Consider the following 22,168-nt stretch of genomic DNA (forward strand, 5'->3'; position numbering starts at 1 on the left):
ATAGTAAGTTCCACCAATGCCTCTAAAATGTGTCTAAAATGCTTTTTGATGTTTAATCATAACTTTTCATGAACAAGATATAAAACAAATACCTTCTACATTTAGAATTTTTTACTTAGTTGGGTTTTTGAAATAAATAAGACACAATTCAGTGTGACCTCAGCAATGTATTTGAAAGAACATGAGTGTACTGTGTGTTAGTACCACATTAGAAGTTGGATGATAGCCTCATTGCTCCATGTCTAAGCCCTGTCTTTCCCCAGGGAACTGTGGATGCTGTTAGCTCAGCTTCATGCCATTTGCCTTGCTGGACCCAAGAACTCAAAGCTGGACCAACTCTGATGTTTCCACCTAAAGTTAGGGTACATACCAGTGCTCACACTAATCAGAATGTAAGACAGCTTGATCCTCTTACCCTGAAAGGCTTGTTATCTCGTCTCTAAGGGGTCTGCTACCCCAGCTGATGAACTCTCAGTTTCTGTGTATTTTAAGCTTCCTTTCCAGTCCCCAGGGATTTTGCTTTGGTTTCTACTACATTTTAAGGCATTTTTGTTAACCCCAATTTATAATTTTATATGGCGGCTGTGTTCTGAACACCAGTGACACCATGTACTTTTCTAATTTAATCTTACAGACGCTGGAGACTATATTGTATCTGCCTTTCTATGTTTGTGTGTGTGTGTGTGTGTATGTGTGTGTGTGTATATATATATATATATTTTTTTTTTTTTTTTTTTTTTGGGACAACCTCCCTCTGTCACCCAGGCTGGCGTGCAGTGGTGCAATCTCGGCTCACTGCAACCTCTGCCTCCCGGGTTCAAGCAATTCTCTTGCCTCAGCCTCCTGAGTAGCTGGAACTACAGGCTCATGCTACCACGCCGGCTAATTTTGGTGTTTTTAGTAGAGACAGGATTTCACCACATTGATCAGGCTGGTCTCAAACTCATGATCTCAGGTGATCCTCCTGTCTTGGCCTCCCAAAGCGCTGGGATTGCAGGAGTGAGCCACCACACCCATCCTGTGTTTCTACGTTATTTATATTATGGGGCACTTAGAATAACATGTTATATGCCAAGATGTCTAGCCTCACTAGTAATGAAAGAATAAAAAATTAAAACATTAAGAACCATTTTCTAAAATATTTGCAAAGATGAAAAAAATACCTAGTGTTGGCTGGAATACGGATATAGCAATAGCAATCTCATGCTGTCAGTGGATTTGGTTCCATGTTTTTCTGGATGGCACTTTAAAATATTGTATCTAAAACTAAAAACAAAAAGCAAACTTTTGAGCCAGCAGCTCCATTCTTAGGAATTTATCCTAATGTAATTCTCAGTGGTTTTTCATAGACACTGGTCTACAAGGCAGTTGTAGTTATAATACTAGTGGTAGTAATGTAGTGTAAAAAATAATGAACAAAGAGAAGAGTGAACAAATAAAATGTGATTTATGTAATGAAATACCATGTGGTCTTTAAAAATAATGATGTAGGTATATGTCGTTGACATAGAAAGACATTTATAAAATATTGAATAAAAAGAAATAGATTAGAAGCAGATTTTCCTAAAGTATGTATTTGTGTGTGTATGTGTGTGTGTGTGTGTGTGTGTGTATATATATATATATACACAATACATATACATATATTTATTTTTGAGACAAGACACCTTGACTCTGATGTCCAGGCTGGAGTGCAGTGGCATGATCATGGCTCACTGCAGCCTCAACCTTCTGGGCTCAGATGATCCTTCCACCTCAGCCTCCTGGGTAGCTGAGACTACAGGCATATGCCACCATGCTGGGCTAATTTTTTGTATTTTTTGTAGCGATGGGGTTTTGGCCATATTGCCCAGGGTGGTCTTGAACTCCTGGGCTCAGGTGATACACCCACCTTGGCCTCCCAAAGTATTGAAATTATAGGTGTGAGCCACTGCTTCCAGCTGGTATATATTTATGTATGAAAAAGTCTGGAAGAATATGTATATGTCTCAAAGTATTGGCATAATTTTCTCTAGACGGGGAATGACAGGTAAGTTAAATTATTTCCTTTTTGCCTAGATTTATTTTCGGGTTTATCCTAAGTGAACATACGTTATGTTTTCATAAATATAAATTAGAAAAAAAAGAATGGTATATTAGCCAGTAGCTATTATCTTCAGATTGTTAAAACAATTTGTTAGTGGTGTGGTGGAAAAGTTCCAAGATCAGAAGATTGGAAACTTACGTTCTAGTCCAAGGTGTGTCACTAATTAGCTATGAGGCCACCAGTGAGTCTTTCAGGGCCTTGGTGTCTGTATTTGTAAAGTGAATTGGCTGAACTAGATCTATGATTTTAAAAGTCCCTATCAGACCGTTAGTGTTTCCAAGGAATTAGTAGAGTAGGTTTCTGTTAAAACGCCCTTGGCTCTCTCTCCCAGCAGAGCAGCTCTGTGTACAGTATTCAATATTTGTATATTGAGTTTCTGTTCTAAGCAAAAGGTCTCAGAGATTTGAAATGAGAGGAAGGGAAAGAAAAAGGAAACCCCATCTCTGAGATTCAGTAATCCTAGGTATGTTTGATGCTACTCCCTTTAAGCTTCTGTCTTTCTTCCTATTCATGGGGCATGGGTTCTTTTAGGACAGAGCTTAACTCCTGTGTCAGGATGCCCTTGGTCTTCTGGAAATAGCAGACTGTGACAGTCTACCTTCTTTGAGAACTAATGAGTAAATGAATGATTCATGTCTGATATGAGAGTGCCTTCACCCTAGCCGATACATAGAGAGCCTATATTTTTACACATGTGAAAAACCGTTTCAGCATCTTCTATGCGTTGTTTCCATGTCTAGTCTTGGCCCACTGGAGTAGTATTTTCTTACTGGTCTGTCCTGCCTTAATTTGGACCCTAATGAATAGCTTGGGTCACCAATATTTGTGTAACATTTGTCAAATCATTTAACCTCTTGGAGTGTCAGTGTTCTGTTCTATAAAATGGTGAATAACCACATTGAATTTTTTTTTTTTTGAAATGGAGTCTTTCTCTGTTACCCAGGCTAGAGTGCAGTGGCGCCATCTCAGCTCACTTCAACCTCCACCTACCTTGGTTCAAGGGATTCTCCTGCCTCAGCCTCCAGAGTAGCTGGGATTACAGACAGCATACCACCACACTTAGCTAATTTTTGTATTTTTAGTAGAGACGGGGTTTTGCCGTGTTGGCCAGGCTGGCCTCGAACTTCTGACCTCAGGTGATCCTCCTGCCTAGGCCTACCAAAGTGCTGGGATTACAGGCGTGAGCCACTGCACCCGGCCACCAAATTGAATTCTATTATCTCTAAGTTTCCTTCTAGCTGTAAAATTCTTTGAAATTGTGTAGTCTCTCAAGTGTTGCCAATGAAAATGAGTCCACCGTTAACATTGGTTGCTGATATAGTATTACTGATAGCTCAAAATTATATTATAAAAACTTATTTATACATTCATTTAATAAGATGAGTCTCTGATAATCATAGTCAAGATAATCATAGCTCTTCAAACAAAATAGTGAAACCCCATGATACGTGTCTAACCGTCTGTACCTATATCTTCAGTAGCCTATATACGTGCTTGGTATTGCTTATATCTGCTCAGAGGGGACTACATTATTTCCTTGGTAGCTAGGATGAACTGAAATTGAAGCTTGACTTTTAATTTGGCGATTCCTGTCTACCCAAAGGGAAGGGAAGTAATTGTTTTTAACCATAAAAATGCAATCTGTTCCTTGAGTCATAGAAAACAAGATGTTATTCATAGCATAAAGTAAGTAGCTTTTGAAAATATCTCTATTATAGTTGGTAAAACTTCTTTACAAGAAAATATGTGTAAAAAATAGACGTATCTGTATTTGAGTTTATGTCTGTTTCTCTGGTTTTGTCTAGTTGTTGTGAAATGTGCTGTATGCACTCACTGCCTCAAATGAGGAAAATGGAGAAATAAGGAAATAAGAACAATTCCCCAACAATGTTTTAAAGTCTTCATTTTCTATTATCCTTGTTTTATGTAAACTTTACTTATTTCATATAAATTTCGTTCATTTTTGAGGTCCTACTTTCTGTGAGGTTTTGTGTTGGGCACTAGAGTAAAGACTTGGGCATCTTGTCAGGAAGCTGCTCTGTGATTAAAAAGATAGATGCATGAATAAGCAATTATAATATGGTCAGTAAGTCCTACAGTAAAGGCACTCTCTACAGTGGAGGGCCTGGGGAACTGCCTTTTTTTTTTTTTTTTTTTGAGACAGGATCTCTCTCTCTCTGTCACCCAGACCTCATGGGCTCAAGTGATCCTCCCACCTCAGCCTCCTGAGTAGCTCGTACTACAGCCATGCACTGCCACGCCTGGCTAAATTTTGTGTTTTTTGTAGAAAATGGGATTTCACCATGTTGCCCAGGTTGGTATCAGGTTGCCCTTGCTCTCCTGGAAATAACAGGTGAACTTCTGGGCTCAAACCATGGCCTGCCTCAGTCTCCCTCCCAAAGTGCTGGGATTATGGATGTGAGTCACCTCACCTGGCTTAGAAACTGCTTTTAAGCAGTAAAGTACACTGATGGGGAAATTCTGCTGTAAGGCACTTTGGTGCTGAGAAAGGAATAGTTTATTCAGTTAGTACACAGGAAACATGTGAAAACAGTCGTAACTCATCTGCAGGGGTGTGCCACCCAATATTGCAACTGGATGTGAAAGGTAACAGCTGCTTGCGTGCATGTTCATTATAGAAAATCCATGAATCGTTTAGGAAAAAATTTAAACAGCTCCTAATTCCAGAAAGTGTGTATGTGATTAAAATAATTTTGATCATATTGAGGAGTTTTATATGTTATATTTTTGCTTAACATTATATTTTGGGCATTTTCTCATGACATTGAAAAATGTTCACAGTCATGACTTTAGGAGCTATATCGTAATTTACTTACTATTCTTTTTTGTTGCTGTTAGACATTAACACAGTTTCCAGTTTGAGTTTATTTATCTTTATTTTTATTTATTTATTTTTTTGAGATAGGGTCTCTGTCGCCCAGGCTGGAGTGTGTGGCACTATCTCGGCTCACTGCAGCCTTGACCTCCTGGGCTCAAAGGATCCACCTGCCTTAGCTTCCCACGTAGCTTGGACCACAGATGCATGCTACTATGCCTGGCTGATTTTTAAATTTTTTTGTAGAGACAGGGCCTCATGATGTTACACAGGCTGGTTTCAACTCCTGGGCTCAAGCAGTCCTCTTGCCTTGGCTTCCCAAAGTGCTGGGATTACAGGCGTGACTCACCATGTCCGGCCTAAGTAGTTTCCAATTTGAGTTATTATACCTTGGAATGAATAGCTTGTAATATGACTTTTTGCCCTTATCTCTGATTCCATTATTTACTAGCTTAACAAGTATAAAATTGAAGTTTCTTAGTATATTGCCAAGTAGGTTTACAGGAAGATTGTACTTCCAGTGAAGTATATGTGAATTCCCATTTGATTTCATCTTAACACTGTGGTACCGTGTTTTTCTTGATTTGTTTTAGCATAGTATCTTTTCTTCAGTGCCCTCTGCTTGTTGAAAATAATGTTAGTGAGTGGGTTAACTAAACTGGAGTGCAGTGGTGCGATCTTGGCTCACTGCAACCTCCACTTCCCAGGTTCAAGCGATTCTCCTGCCTCAGCCTCCTGAGTAGCTGGGATTTGAGGCATCTGCCACCATGCCTGACAAGTTTTTTTTATTTCTAGTAGACGTGGGGTTTAATCATATTGGCCAGGCTCTTCTCAAACTCCTGACCTCGAGTGATCCTCCCTCCTCAGCCTCCCAAAGTGCTGGGATTACAAGTGTGAGCCACCGCAACCAACTGAGAAGACAATTCTATCAATAAAGTATTATACTTAGAAAAGAAAGAGGTTTGTTGCACTAAATTATAATCTCATTGTATCTTTATGATTGGTAGATACTCTTTGGGAAATTAACAGTAAATCAGGAATGTAAATAAAATCGTGATCTTTGATTTTGGTATACATGCTTAAAAGGTAACTGATTATAAATGCTTAATAGAGCTAGTTAGGCTTTAAGAGTAGGGGCCAAATGTTTGTGCCACTATAAACTGCTAATACGTATATTGATTGGATGCTGTCTTGTTGTTTTGGGCCTATACTAAATGTGATTGACTGCCACTAAACTCTTTTGAATATATATTCAGCAAATTATTTCTTTCTATCATTTGGCTGTCTTTCTGCCTTTAGGAAGTTGCATGTTTCTAAAATACAGGAATGGAAAAAACAAGCAGAAATTTGAGTACTTACTACTGTAGTATTGCTACATGATTTGTTGAGGAAGAAATACATGAATGGCCAAAATTACAGTTTTAGACCACAGCCCCCCAATTTTAAATATATTGATTTATCCTTCTGTTTCTTTACAAAAAAAAAAAAAAGTAAGCGAATATGTATATAAAGCAGATTTAAATGATTATAGCAATCTGAATATCAGTCGATATTTGTTAAAAACCCATTCCTAGGCCAGGCACGGTGGCTCACACCTATAATCCCAGCACTTTGGGAGGCTGAGGATGGGGGTGGGGATCACCTGAGATCAGGAGTTTGAGACTAGCCTGGCTAACATGGTGAAAACCCCGTCTCTACTAAAAATACAAAAATTAGCCGGGCAAGGTGGCGGGCACCTGTAATCCCAGCCACTTAGAAGGCTAAGGCAGGAGAATTGCTTGAACCCAGGAGGCGAAGGTTACAGCGAGCTGAGATCATGCCACTGTACTCCTGCCTGGGTGAGAGAGTAAGACCCTGTCTCATAAAACAGAAATTAAAACATAAATAAAAAACCCATTCCTAGTTTGTTCAGTTGTTCAGTAATCAAACTGATAAACTCATGGGAAGTTTTGTTTTTGACAGGAGTTTTTGTTTCAGCAAGATCTAAGTTTTTTAAGATTTCATTTAAAAAGAAAATGCTTGAAGTATGCATATCTGTGAGCCTCATTTTACAAAATGTAAATACTGTATATGCCTCTCAAAGTTGTAGTAATAGTTAAATGTGGCAATTGTAAGTTAAATTTTGGGGATCATGTATTATCATTTAATTATGGTTAATATTTGAAGAGTGTTTTATAGTGTTGTATCTTCAAGGTTTTTTTTTGTTTATTTTTTGTTTTTTCTCATTCTGTAAACCAGGCTGGAGTGCAGTGGCACGATCTTCGCTTACTGCAACCTCTGCTTCCCTTGTTCAAGTGATTCTTGTACCTCAGCCTCCTGAGTTCCTGGGATTACAGGCGTGTACCACCACGTCTGGCTAATTTTTGTATTTTCAGTAGAGATGGTATTTCGATACGTTGGCCAGGCTGGTCTTGAACTCCTGACCTGAAGCAATCTGCCCACCTTGGCCTCCCAATGTGCTAGGATTGCAGGTGTGAGCCACCATTCCTGGCCTAGGCTTTCTGTTTTTTTTTTTAGGAAACAATCCTGCAGTGTATGTAGCATATGCAAATTACTTTATAAAGTATTTTTATTTTTATTTGTTTTTCTCTAAAACTGAAGCCATAACTGTTTCTGAAAAATGAGAAGTAGATGGTTTTTAATTTTCCTGAGGATAGCACTGAGGAGTACAATTGAAACTTTGAAGATAAAATGTTGACTGAGATCTGTGCATGTCCAAAGGGAAGGTGCTTTCCCAGGCATGTGCCCGTCTAGGTTGAGAGGCTGACAGGGATAGAGTATGATAGCAGCTGCTTATGGACATAGCCTAGACCAGGTTTCTGAGTTATTCCTTTACAATTTATATTAACAAGCCATTTTCTGGCATTATACTATAAAGACATACCTTAGGCTGAGGTGGGAGGATTGCTTGAGCATGGGTGGTGGAGATTGCAGTGAGCCAAGATCACGCCACTGCACTCCAGCCTGGGCAACAGGGCGAGACTCTCTCTCAAAAAAAAAAAAAGAGAAAAACTTGCCTTTGAATATAAAGTAAATCAGAGAAAGACAGAGAAAAGTGCTATCCAGCTGAACATTAAGTTAAAAAAACAGAACCCTGAATACAGAAATAAATATAGTGAAATATCAGTGATTCAAAAATAATCCACACAGGAAACCATACAGAAACAGCAAAAAGGACTCATGTCAACAGTCAGTTTATTAAAGCCAGCTATATGAAAAGTATTGTTATAAATGAATGTCCAAGTAAATAATGAACTTGAACATTGAGAGCTACATTTAAAAAAATTAAGACCAAATGTTTAATTGGAAGTATTATGGACTAAAGGCACTTAGATTCAACTTCATGTTGTGAGAGTATTATAGTCTCATTAGTCATCTTTTTTTTTTTTTTTTTTTTTTTTTTGAGATGGAGTCTCGCTCTGTCGCCCAGGCTGGAGTGCAGTGGCACCATCTCCAGTCACTGCAAGCTCCACCTCCCGGTTTCACGCCATTCTACCTCAGCCTCCCAAGTAGCTGGGACTACAGGCGCCTCCCACCACGCTGGGCTAATTTTTTGTATTTTTAGTGGAGATGGGGTTTTACCGTGTTAGCCAGGATGGTCTTGGTCTCCTGAGCAGTCATCATCTTTTATCCCTTAAATGTTCAATACCCACTGAAAAACAGAGTTACTTTTTGGGAAAAAGCATCTAGATACAATCTAGATATTTATTATCAAAGCATTTCCCATTGTTGTCGACCTTTATTGACCAAAAAAAGAGAAAGAAATCTTTAAAATTAGAAAGAAACTCCGTAAACAAGCTGCTTGTGAAGTTATCAAACATACTTATCATGTAAAAAATTATATTCAAGAGTCTTCTGTCTCAGTTGGAATTTAAACAACCCTTTAGTTTACAATATCAGATTTCCACATGTTGAAAAATTTTGCAGAGAAATGCCCTGTCAAAGAATCCTAGTATGTGAGGAGTAATTTACAGTAAGATTGATTTCTGTGGCATTAGGACTATGGATAGAGTAGTTTAAAAATAAGCAATATTTAAATGTTGAAAAGCATTTTATTCCCTTCCTATTCATGGCATATAAAGAAAAGCATGGGCTAGCTCCATCACATACTATTAGCTGTGTATTTTGGACAAATTCATCACAGCAAGCCTGTTTTTCCATCACACTTGTAATATCTGCAAAAATATGCTAAAAGTTTTACGGATATTCAAGATTTTGTTTTTCCTTTCCTACAAAACAATATTTTACGTACTGGTTTCCCAAGTATCTCAAAAGTGATATCACAATATGTTTTTGAAATAAGCCTTTTTGTATCAGTGACCCCTATGTTTTTTTTAGATAGTTAAATAGTGCATGTACTATGTGCCTGGTTCTGTTTTCATCCCTTTACAAACTCGTTTAATCTTCTTAACAAGAATATGAAGTGTGCTGTCATTATCATCCTCATGTTAAAGACAAGGAACTGAGGCACAGTTGTGTTAAGGAACTTGCCCACGAGCCACGACTTAAGAAATCAAGAATCCAGACCCAGGCATTCTAGCTCCAGAGTCCATGTCCTTCCCGTCAAGCGTGCCATCTTCCAGTGGTACAAAAGAGAAAACGAGCCAAGTGACGGCCATACCATACTAGTTCCAACAGTTTATATACAAGAATAAAAAGCCATGTGGCTGCACACATTCAAATCCTGTCTTGTATTTTCTCAACTAATGACATCATAAAAAGGTGTTGTGTCACCATGAAACGGGCCCTAAGGAACGAAATTTTACTTTAAGTAACTGGCATTATTAATATTGATGGTAAGATGGGGCAAAAAAGACAAAATGCTTTCCAAGAGTCCATAGGAGTTAGGTTTATAATCTTAGATACATGATGGAATTAATATCAGTATCTTTTAAGAGGAACACAGTATAAAATACTTTCTTTGGTCTTATTATGAATGATTCCTGGAATATACTAGGACCCTGTTCTACTTAAAATACAAATAATTACAAGAGATAGATTAGGACTTATATATTGTTTATACAGGCATTCTTTTTTTTTTTTTTTTTTTTTGAGACGGAGTCTGGCTCTGTTGCCCGGGCTGGAGTGCAGTGGCTGGATCTCAGCTCACTGCAAGCTCCGCCTCCCGGGTTTACACCATTCTCCTGCCTCAGCCTCCCGAGTAGCTGGGACTACAGGCACCCGCCACCTCGCCCGGCTAGATTTTTTGTATTTTTAGTAGAGATGGGGTTTCACCATGTTAGCCAGGATGGTCTCGATCTCCTGACCTCGTGATCCGCCCATCTCGGCCTCCCAAAGTGCTGGGATTACAGGCTTGAGCCACCGCGCCCGGCCAGGCATTCTTTTATAATTCTCTTGCATTTACTTTTGTGACAGCCCTATCTCTTTCACCTCTGGTAAACATTTAGACTTTGTACTTTTTATCTGTGGAAACCAGGTATAACACATCTACCTAAATAACATTTTTATTTAAATATAACTTACTAACTATAAGATCCATCCATTGTAAGCATACATTGCAATGATTTTTAGCAACGTTATGCAGTTGTGAAATTTTCATTGCAGTCTTTTGGAACATTTCCATTGTTCCAGTTTGGAATGCCAGTTCGCATTCCCTTATGTGAGGTTTTTATCACCTTTATTTGCTTTATGATTAGTGATTTCCCCTTATACTCTCTATCACCCTCTTTGAGTTGCTTTGTCTACTTGTTATATCTAATTTTTATGGAATTAGTTTTTAATCTTTATTTTGGTTTCTTTTAACCTTGAGTTATTATTCAATCAAATGACCTTGTTATGAAGTCTTTTAAGGGAGTCAAGTGACAGTTCTTAGTCCACAGGAATTTACTGCTATTATTCTAGTCACTTCTTGGCTTCTTGCACTCTGATGTTACATGAATTGGCACTCACGTTAGGGAAATAAGACGTGTAGAGGGATATTTCTTAGGTGAAGAAACCCGTGACTGCTGGCTCCTTCACTGTGTGTGCCTATAGCTTGCCCTTGTTATAAGATCTAAAAGATCAGCGGCAATGTGGGTGAGTAAGAGTGAAGAGGGCACATATATGTATTTCTTTTCATCTTCTCCTTTTGTGAAGGCCCATAGATATGTAACCCTTTAGGAGACTAGGGGAACTTCAATGTTACGTTCTGTGTGGGTGGAATGACTGAGACACCTGAGCTATGTCACATTCAGAAATCTTAATTAGTTTGCAGAGAGCAAGAAAGAAATTGCCTACTCTGCATCCCATCTTCTCTGTTTGTGTAAAGAGCCCAGTAAAACAAGACATAGCAGGCTCAATTCAGAAATGTGAAGCATGTAACCGTGATCCAAGAGTTACGATTTTTAAAAAAAGAAAACTTGGATGTATTTGGGAGCTGTGAGGCCAAGTCATAATAATACATTAGAAATAAATTTAATACTGTATAGTTTTTAAAGTGTTCAAATATGAGTCCCACAGGAAAGGGAAATTGTAAAAGATAATAAATTAGATCAAAAAGCTGTTACAGGGAAGAATCTATGTAGATTATGAAATAAAAGAGATGACGAAAAACAATTTAACATGGAGAAAATATTCTAGCATCGAATTCAGGAGACCATTATTTTAATTCTTACTGTGATGTAAACCAGCTACAATCTTGGATAAATCTGCAAATCTGGACCTCATGTGTAAAGGGTTCACTTATTTAGATTAAATCTTAAAAGTTTCTTTTGTGCTCTAAAATTATATAATGGGATGGCAGCTAAGCACATGAAAAGATACTCATCATCATTGGCCATAAGGGAAGTACAAATTAAAATCACAATGAGATATCACTATACACTTGTCACAATGGCTAAAATAAACAATAGTGGCAATACCAAGTCCTGTCAAGGATGTGGAGAAATGGATCACTTACACACTGCTGGTGGGCATGTAAAATGGTGCATCCAGTCTGAAAAACAGTTTGGCAGTTTCTTACAAAAGTAGACCTGCAATTATCATATGCTATGGTCTGAATGTCCTCCCAAAATTCATATGTTGACACCCAATTAGGCCTTTGGGAGATTATTGAGGTTCTGAGGGTGGAGCCCCGTGAATGGGATTCATGCCCCTAAAAAAGAAGCCCCAGGAAAGAATCTTGCCCTTCCACTATGTAAGCAAGAATGTGTGGCCTATTTAGGAAGTAGGCCCTCACCAAACACTGAATCTGCTGATGCCTTGATCCTGGGCTTCCTGGGCCTCTAGAACCATGAGAAATAAATTTCAGTTGTTTATAAGCAACCTAGCCCATGGTATTCTGTTATAACAGCCTAGACGTACTAAGATGACATATGACCTAACAGTAGCATTCTTGGACATTTATTCCAGGGAAATGTAAACTGTGTTCATACAAAAACCTGTACATGAGTGTTCATAGCGTATTTATTCATAGTAACCCAAAACTTGAAACAGCTGAGATGTCTTTTAACAGATAAATGGTTAAACAAAATGTGGCATATCCATTCCATGGAATACAACTCAGCAATGAAAAGGAATGAACTATGGATACATGCAGCAACCTGGGTGAATCTCTAGAGAATTATTCAGAGTGAAAAAAACCAGTCCCAAAAGGTTACTGACTATGATTCTATTTGGATAACATTCTTGAAATGACAAAATGATGGAAATATAGAACAGATTAATTTGGGAGGCTAAGGCAGGAGGATAACATCAGCCCAGGAGTTTGAGGCCAGCCTGGGCAACATAGTGAGACCCTGTCTCTAAAACAAACAAACAAACAAACAAACACACAAACAAAAAAAACCATCCTCAAAACAAACCGGGCAACCAGGCATGATAGTGGTGCGTGTCTGTAGACCCAGCTACTTGGGAGGCGGGAGGATTGCTTGATCATTGGAGGTTGAGGCTGCAGTGATCCAGATTGTACCACTGCATTCCAGTTTGGGCCACAGAGCAAGACTCTGTCTCAAACAAAACAACAACAGCAATAAAACAGAAACAAACAAAAAGAAAAACAGATGAGTGGTTGCCAAGGGTCAGGGGCCAGGTAGGAGGTGGAGGGAGAGAGGAGGTATAGGTATAGTTACTAAAGGGCAACAAGAGAGATCCTTGTGGGGATGCAACACTTCTGTATCTTGATTGGTGTGGTGGGTATCCACACTCACATAAAGTGATAACACTGCATAGAACTAAACACACAATGAATACAAGTAAAACTGGAGAAATAAGAATAGCACGAGTGGATTGTATCTGGGTCAGTAACCTGGTTGTGATATTGTACTGTGGTTTTCTAAGAAGTTAATTGTTGAAGGAAATTGCATAAAGATTACATAGGATCTCTCTGTATCTTTCTTTCCCTCTTTTTTTTTTTTTTTTTCTTTTTCCTTTTTATGGAGAGTGAGGTCTCACTGTGTTGCCCAGGCTGGTCTCAAACTCCTGAGCTCAAACTGTGCCCCACCTCTGCCTCCCTATGTGCTGGGATTATAGGCATGAGTCACCATGCCTGACTGTGTATTATTTCTTAAAACTGCCTGTGAATCTGTAGTTGTCTCAAAATGAGAGGCTTAATTAAAAAAAGAACTAAAATTTTAATGACTATTTTATTCATCCGTGTATCTACTCTGTGGAACAAGGTTGGGTAAAAAGTAGGTCCTCAATAAATATTTATTTACTGAATGAGTGAAGAAAGAGTGTGTCAGTGAGTGAAACCGTGATCTGCATGTATACAATGAACTCTCATTTGGATCTCAAAAGGAGGATCCAGTCATTACTTACAGCTTAACTAGACTATTTGGGAAACTAAGCCTAGAATAACTCTTACCCTGTGAACCCTACCTAATCATATGCTTGCTTTTGCAGTTGCTTGGGACTTAGCTTGGGTCTCTCATGTTATACCCTGCTAAATCCTAGAAGTGGGGGATAAACTACAATGGATTTATGATAAATATGATAACAGTTTCAAATATATATAGCCTCATAGATGACTTCAGAGACTTCATTCACACAAATAGCTAAAAATAAGGAGGAAAAAGTTAGCAGTTCATCCAAGATTCAGTTACTTCTTATTTTCCTATTTCTTACTTACACTATCTATTGCTAACCCAGTTTTTTCCAGTGCTCCATTATTTGCTTTGATGCATCTTTCCAGTTGCATTTTACACACAGGTATGTTAAAGTGTTGTGAGGGATTGTGATTTAAAGAGCCATCAGGAAAAATAGATTTGAAAAGACAATGGAGCTTACAGAGAAAGAATGAGGAGTTAATATTTATTTATTTAGAGTCGGAGTCACACTGTGTCGCTTAGGCTGGAGTGCAATGGCGCGATCTTGGCTCACTGCAACCTCCACCTCCCGGGTTCAAGCAGTTCTCCTGCCTCAGCCGCCCAAGTAGCTGGGATTACAGATGCCCACCACCACGCCCAGCTAATTTTTGTATTTTTAGTAGAGACGAGTCTTCACCATGTTGTCCAGGCTGGTCTCTTTGGCCAGGCTGATCTCTAACTTCTGACCTCGTGATCTGCCTGCCTCAGCCTCCCAAATTGCTGAGATTACAGGTGTGAGCCACCGTGCCTGGCCTGGAGTTAATATTTATTAAATGTTTATGTACTCAGCTCTTTATATGCATTTTGCATTTAATCCACATTCATTCTTTGGGAGAAGTGCTTTTATTCTTATTTTAATGATGAGAAAACTGAGGCTTAGAGAGGTTAAATAATTCCAACTAGCAAACTGCAAATGGCAGAGCCAGAGTTAGTGCCCGATTGAGGTGACTCAAAATCTCCAAATCCTATGTTCTTTTTTTCAAATTAGGTTTATAGATTTAGGGGGTACAAGTGCAGTTTTGTTACATGGGTATATTGCATAGTGGTGAAGTCTGGGCTTTTAGCATAACCGTCACCTGAATAGCGAACATTGTTCAGATAATTTTCCCGCTCATCCCCTTCCACCTTCCCCACTTTTGGAGTCTCCAGTATCTATTATTCCCTTCTGTATGTCCATGTGTACCCATTGTTAAACGCCCACTTATGAGTGAGAATGTGAGCCTATGTTCTGAACCATAATGCTAAACTCAAAATTAAAATTCTGGGTCAGATAAAAAGAGAGAATCACATTCCTATGCCAGTCCTCAGCAGCATGCAGCCATGCAATATACCTTTGTAACAAAACTGCACATGTACACTCAGAACCTGCAATAAAAGTTGGAAAAAAAGAGATAGAATCAAAGTAGAATCTTGTGTTCTTAAAGAATGATGGGAGATAGGAAACAATGAGTAATTATTTTTTCCAATGTTAAATTCTAGAATAATTTTTACTTTATATTTTTATTTTTTTGACACAGAGTCTCTTGCTGTGTCGTCCAGGCTGGAGTGCAGTGGCGCCATCTTGGCTCACTGCAGCCTCCGCCTCCCGGGTTCCAGTGATTCTCCTGCCTCAGCCTCCCAAGTATCTGGGATTATAGGCACGTGCCGTTGCACTCAGCTAATTTTTGTATTTTTAGTAAAGACAGGGTTTCACCATGTTGGCCAGGCTAGTCTCAAACTCCTGACCACAGGTGATCCGCCCGCCTCAGCCTCCCAAAGTGCTGTGATTACAGGTGTGAGCCACTGAACCCATTCTACTTTTTATGTTTATATTTGCTATATACAAAAAGAAGCACACATATATATCATTTTGTATATCATATTGACTTAATATGGTGTAATAAAATGACCCCTTAGGAACTCCCCACAGATCTTAATTTACAAATTACCCATGCTGTTGGAGTAATGTATGTGTTTTCCCCAAATCTCAGCCCCATGCTTCCTCATTCACACACTCCTATCCCCCCAGGATAACCACTTTCTTGAGTTTCATGATAAGCATCCTGTTGCTGCTTCTTTTGTTTAAATGTCTTTATTGAGATATGTTTGATATATAGTCAACTGTACATGTGTAAACTGTACAGTTTAGTAAGTTTATACGCAAGTATGCACCAGTGAAAACATCACCACAGTCAAGATTATTCACCGCCCACCACATTTCCTCATGAGCCTTTGTAATCTCCATCCTCACACCCACCCAGAGCAACTGCTAATCTGCTTTCAGTCAGTATAGACTAGTATTTAGAATTTTTCTAGGATTTATATAAATGGAGCATACAGTGTATACTCCTTCTCCTCCTCCTCCTCTTTTGTCTGGGTTCTTTAACTCAGCCTAATTAACATATTGCTACATATATCAGTAGTTGATTTCATTTTATTGCTAATTGCATTCTATTGTTTGGCTGTGTCACAGTTTATCCATTTATCTGTTTTTGAAATATTTCAGTTGTTTCTTGTTGGTGGCTATAACAAGTTGCTATGCACATTTATGTACAAGTCTTTATGTTGACATATGCTTTCAGTTTCTCTATGAGTAGAATGGCTGTGTCATATGTTAGGTGTATGTTTAAGAAACTGTCAGACTGTTTTCCACCATTTTACATTCTCACTAGCAGTGTCTAAGAGTTCTAGTTGCTTCATATCCTGACCAACACTCGGTATGGTTAATTTTTATATAGCACATCTATTATGTGTGCAGTGGTATTTCATTATGGTTTTTAGTTTGCATTTCCATTATTGAATTTTGAGAGTTCCTTATGTATTCTAGATACAAGTCCTTTATCAGACACATTATTTGCAAATATATTCTCCCATTCTATGGCTTGCCTTTTCGTTTTCATAAAAGTGTAAGTGTGTATATATATATATATGTGTGTGTGTGTGTGTGTATATGTGTGTGTGTGTATATACTTTTCATAAAATATATATATTTTTTGAGACAGGATTTCATTCTGTAACCCAGGCTGGAGTGGTGTGATCACAGCTCACTGTAGCTTCAACCTCCTGGGCTCAGGTGATTCTCGTGCCTTAGCCTCCTGGTAGCTGGGACAACAGGCATGCACCACCACACCTGGCTAATTTGTTTGTTTGTTTGTTTTGAGACAATCTGGCTCTGTTGTCCAGGCTAGAATGCAGTGGCATGATCTCGGCTTGCTGCAACCTCCACCTCCCTGGTTCAAGCGATTCTCCTGCCTTAGCCACCTGAGTAGCTGGGATTACAGGTGCATGCCACCACACCTGGCTAATTTTTGTATTTTTAGTAGAGATGGGGTTTCACCATGTTGGCCAGACTGGCCTTGAACTCCTAACCTCAGATGATCCACACACTTTAGCCTCCCAAAGTGCTGGGATTACAGGCATGAGCCACCGTGCCCGTCTGCGTGGTTAATTTTTAAATTTTGTGTAGAGACGGGGTCTCCCTGTGTGGCTCAGGCAGGTCCTGGCTGAGATCCTTCTGCCTCAGACTCCCAAAGTGCTGGGATTACAGGTGTGAGCCACCGTGGCTGGCCAAGAAGTGTCTTTCAAAGAGCAGAGGGTCTTAATTTTGATGAAGTTTCATTTATCTTTTATAAAATATTCATTGCATATTCTTCCAGTGAATATTTTTTTGTTGTTTCTGTTAATGGATTATGTTCCTTGGGGTTATAGCTAAGAAATCTCAACCTGAGTTTGTAAAGATTTTCCCCTGTTTTCTTCCAGAAGTTTCATAGTTTTAAGTGTTACATTTAGGTTTATGATCATTTATTTTATTTGACTTTTTTGAGACAGAGTCTCACTCCCCATCCAGGCTGGAGTGCAGTGGTGTAATCTTTGGCTCACTACAACCTCCGCCTTCTGAATTCAAGCAATTCTCCTGCCTCAGCCTCTCAAGTAGTGGAAATTATAGGTTTGTGCCACCACACCCAGCTAATTTTTGTGCTTTTAGTAGAGACAGGATTTCACCATGTTGGCCAGGCTGGTCTTGAACTCCTGGCCTCTAGTGATCCACCTGCCTCAGCCTCCCAAAGTGCTGGGATTACAGGTGTGAGCCACTGTGGCCGGCCTAGGTGTATGATCATTTGAGTTAATTTTTGTTTGTGATACGAGTTATGGATCAAAGTTCTTTTCTTTTCTTGCACACAGCCTCCACACAGTCGTTCCAGGGCGATTTGTGTTTTCAAGTATTTGTATTATACTTGTACAATATTGACATGGGTTCATGCTTCTTTTGGATAAATACCTAGGAGCAGCATGGCAGCATCATGTGGTTATGGTTCTAGAGCAGGACTCCATATTCTGTTCTGTGAATCTGTGTATCTTGATGCCAATACCGTACTGTTGATTACTGTAGCTTTGTAAGTCTTGAAGATTTGTAGTCTGAGTGTTCCAACTTTGTTCTTTTTTGAAGTTGTTTTGGCTATTTTAGGTTCTTTGCATATAAAGTAGATTTTAGAAATACCATAGCAGCTTCCACACAAAAATCTCCTGAGATTTTGATTGGGATTGCACTGGATTTATAGATCAATTTGGGGAGAGTTCACATTGTAACAATGCTGAGTCTTCTAAATCATGGACGTGGTATATCTCTCTTTATTTATGCTTTAATATCTCTTAATGTTTTAGAGTTTCAGTCTGTAGATCTTACAAACCTTTTGTCAGATTTATCCCTAAATATTTCATATTTTTAATGTAATTATAAATGGTATTTTAAAAAGCTTTAAATTTCTAGTTGCCTATTGCTAGTATATGGAAATGCTTTTTTTTTTTTTTTTTTTTTGGTGTACTGTATTACTACTTTTATTAACATTTCATTTACTAGAATTCAATCATATGGCCACCCCTACCGCAAGTGTGGAGTTTGGCTGGGCAATGTTACCACCTAGTTACCTTTTCACCTTTGTATCAGGCTAATTATTGTGGCACAGTAGATAGACTCACTGGTGGAAGATAATAAAAAATATAATAGAAGCAAGACTATTCAAGTATTTGCAATTCAATAAAGGTGACCTTTTCAAAATGCTGGGATTAACTTGGAGTTGTAATTTAAAACAAAATCTTAGTAGCTATGCAGAGATGTTAAGTGTAAGATACCTATCAGGTTGGGGAGAGGCTTGGGCTAGAGATACAAATTTGGGAGTCATTTGCATATAGTCGGTGTTTAATGTAGTAAATGGAATGAAATCTCCAAAAGACAGAGTACAGCTAGAGAAGTCCATAGACTGAGCCCTGGGTGCCTCCAGGTTCAGAAACTTAGCAGATGAAAACAAAGGAGCCTGAGACAAAGTCGCCTGTGAGTTGGAAGAAAAATCAGTGTGAGAAGTCAAGTGGAGAAAATTCTTCAAGAAGGAAGAAGTGGGCCGGGCGCGGTGGCTCAAGCCTGTAATCCCAGCACTTTGGGAGGCCGAGACGGGCGGATCACGAGGTCAGGAGATTGAGACCATCCTGGCTAACACGGTGAAACCCCGTTTCTACTAAAAATACAAAAAACTAGCCGGGCGAGGTGGCGGGCGCCTGTAGTCCCAGCTACTCGGGAGGCTGAGGCAGGAGAATGGCGTAAACCCGGGAGGCGGAGCTTGCAGTGAGCTGAGATCTGGCCACTGCACTCCAGCTCGGGCGACAGAGCAAGACTCCGTCTCAAAAAAAAAAAAAAAAAAAAAAAAAAAGAAGGAAGAAGTGACCCCTGTGCCAATAAGGTGCACATAAGATGAGAACTGAGAATTGATCATTCAGTTTAAAATGTGGAAGTCATGGGTGACCCTGACAAGAGCAGTTTCTGGGAGTTAGATGGATAAAAACCTTATTTAAAGGGATTTCAGAGAAATGGAAGGAAAAGAATTGGAAACAGCAAGTACAGATAACTTTTAAGGAGTTTTGCTCCAAAGAGAAGCAGACAAACGAGGTGGTAGCTGGAGAGGGTTGTGTGTGATCAAGAGAGGATTTTGGCCAGGTGCGGTGGCTCACACCTGTAATCCCACCACTTTCGGAAGCTGAGGCAGGAGGATCACTTGAGCACATGAGCTCAAGACCAGCCTGAGCAACACAGTGAGACCTTGTCTCTACAAAAAAAAAAAAAAAAAAAATTAGCGTGGTGACATTCACCTGTAGTCCCACCTACCTGGGAGGGTGAGGCGTGAGTTATCTCCTGAGTCCCCGTGATCCAGTCTGCAATGAACCATGATCATGCCACTGCATTCCAGCCCAGGCCACAGAGCAAGACCCTGTCTCAAAAAAAAAAAAAAAAAAGGTTTTGTTAAGATTAAAGAAATTACAAAATACGTGTATGCAAATGGGAATGCTATATATAGTAAAGAGAGTGATGCAAAAGAGAGAGGGGAGAATTGTTGGACCTGTATCTTTGAATAGTAAGAGGGGAGGATCTCGTCTCAACTGCTGGCGCCTTGGGAGAATGGACAGCTCATCCATCATAGCAGAAGGGAAGGCAGGGGAACATGGGCACGGTTGCAGGTTGGTGGGGTGATCATGGCAGGCGATTCAGTTCTCATTGTATTGCTTCTGTTTTCTGAGTGTAATAGAAAGCAAGACCATCTGCTGCAGGTGAGGGTGGGGAAAAGGGATGAAATAGTCATCTAGGATGAATGACCAGAGAGAAATGTGTCACTATTGACAGACAACACTAAAGGCTCTCTTGAGGTTGGTAGTCATGAACTTAGAGTGAAATAGCTTAGTTTTTGTTTTTCTCCGCCCATATTCGCCTGCATAAGTGCATCAGGCCCGGAGTAGGCTGTGTTGATTTATCCAGGGTTAGGTTTTGTCAGGCAACTTGGAGGAAGTGGGAGAGGGTAAAGGAGTGAATTGAAGCTAGCTTAAGAGGAAAGTGAGAACATGGGGTGATGAGGGACAGGGAAAGGGTGGTAGGGTCAGCTCCAGATTGAAGAATTGTAAGGACTGGGAAATGAGAGGGAATGAACTAAATAGTGAACTAATAATAGGTGGTGGTTCTAGCAGGGATTCTTGATTTGGGCTTGTAAGGGGGTTTCAGTCATGCCCAAGTGAAAGCAGAGTAGAGGAGAGGAGGTCAAAGAACAAGAAGGCCAGGATATCAGAAGGATTATCTATATGGATGTTGAATTCGTGCTCAGAACCTGAAGACCTTTTCTATTATTTTCTAATGTCCTTTGTTGCTGTTCGACTATCTGATAAGGTTTAGGTTTCTTTCTTGGTCGGAGTTTTGTATCTCTTCTTTCATGCTTTCTGTTTCTTAATCCATAGTGCTCTTTAAAATTTCTTTGGTATTATCTTTCATTCTTTCTATTGCATTTCTAATTTTAGCAATTGTATTTCTATTTTCTGAGAGTTCTTTCTTCTGACTAATTTTGTATAGCATGATTTTCTAGAAAAAAATTCTAGGTTTTGATAATTGCATGCTTTGTTATAATAATATAATAAATGTTAGTGTTTGATAATTGCATGCTTTGTGTAATTTATGCATCCAAAAATGGTTCATATTGGTGCTTAGGTATTAACATGTTTACATAGAATTTTTTTTAGGTGAGGAAGTTTATTGTGTGATGTAATTAACTTTTACATATCTTTTCACTTTAGGTCTCAAAAAATAAAGATGGAAAAGAACAAAGTGAAACTGTATCACTGTCCGAAGATGAAACATTCTCCTGGCCAGGTCCCAAAACAGTTATGTTGAAAAGAACATCTCAAGGCTTTGGGTTTACATTAAGACATTTTATTGTTTATCCCCCAGAGTCTGCAATTCAGTTTTCATATAAGGTAAGAGAAATAGTTACAGCAACTTGAAAAAAACCACAAGGCCATTCCTATCCCCTTCTAGTCTTCCTCTTCCTTCCCTCTGGCCTTTTTTCTGTCTTAAAAGAATTAAGCATTACATTTGAATTTTTATTATATTATTTTTCTCCTTTTAGGTATTTTCCCACCTTCAAGAACAAAACAAAACTTTAGTCTTCTCTGAAAGATCATTTTGATTCTAAACTCCAAATCTGTATTTTTTAAGGACTTCTAATTCCAGACTTCATTCTTCTTTTTCTGATATGTAACTGTGTGTTATCTAAAAAAGTAGTGAGTTTTCTGGGCAGACTATTCAGAGGAAATGGTTCACTAAAATATTCCAGCAGTTATAGAAAATTAGTAGAATTAGAGCAATACTTAACTTTCAGATATGTAATATGATGGCATGTTAGAATTTAGAAACACAGCTTCTCATCAGAATGAATTACATTGACAGGCTTCAGTGGACAGTAACACAGCCTGGAAAGGACAGCCTGAGATAATTATAAGTGCAGTTGACACACTGAGTACTTGCCCTGTGTTCCTTACCATTTGTTATAAGCGTTATCTTACTTTATCCACACCAGAATCCTGTGGAGCAGGTGGTATTATTGGCCCCATATAACAGATGTGGAAACTGATCTGGGTCATAAAACAGATAAGTAG

At 39.0% G+C, this 22,168-nt stretch overlaps 1 protein-coding gene across 4 annotated transcripts in view; it reads left to right on the forward strand.

Annotated features, from left to right (window-relative positions):
• ARHGAP21 (Rho GTPase activating protein 21) overlaps nt 1–22,168 on the forward strand; it is a 141,388-nt gene that overhangs the window by 39,422 nt on the left and 79,798 nt on the right. For all 4 annotated transcript variants that reach the window (XM_023223184.2, XM_023223187.2, XM_023223186.3 and 1 more), the window contains exon 3: nt 21,308–21,487. In XM_023223184.2, the coding sequence (XP_023078952.1) occupies nt 21,308–21,487 (180 nt within the window). The remainder of the gene's footprint in view (nt 1–21,307; nt 21,488–22,168) is intronic.

Source organism: Piliocolobus tephrosceles, chromosome 9 (genome assembly GCF_002776525.5).
Source record: "Piliocolobus tephrosceles isolate RC106 chromosome 9, ASM277652v3, whole genome shotgun sequence".
Taxonomy (NCBI): domain Eukaryota; kingdom Metazoa; phylum Chordata; class Mammalia; order Primates; family Cercopithecidae; genus Piliocolobus; species Piliocolobus tephrosceles.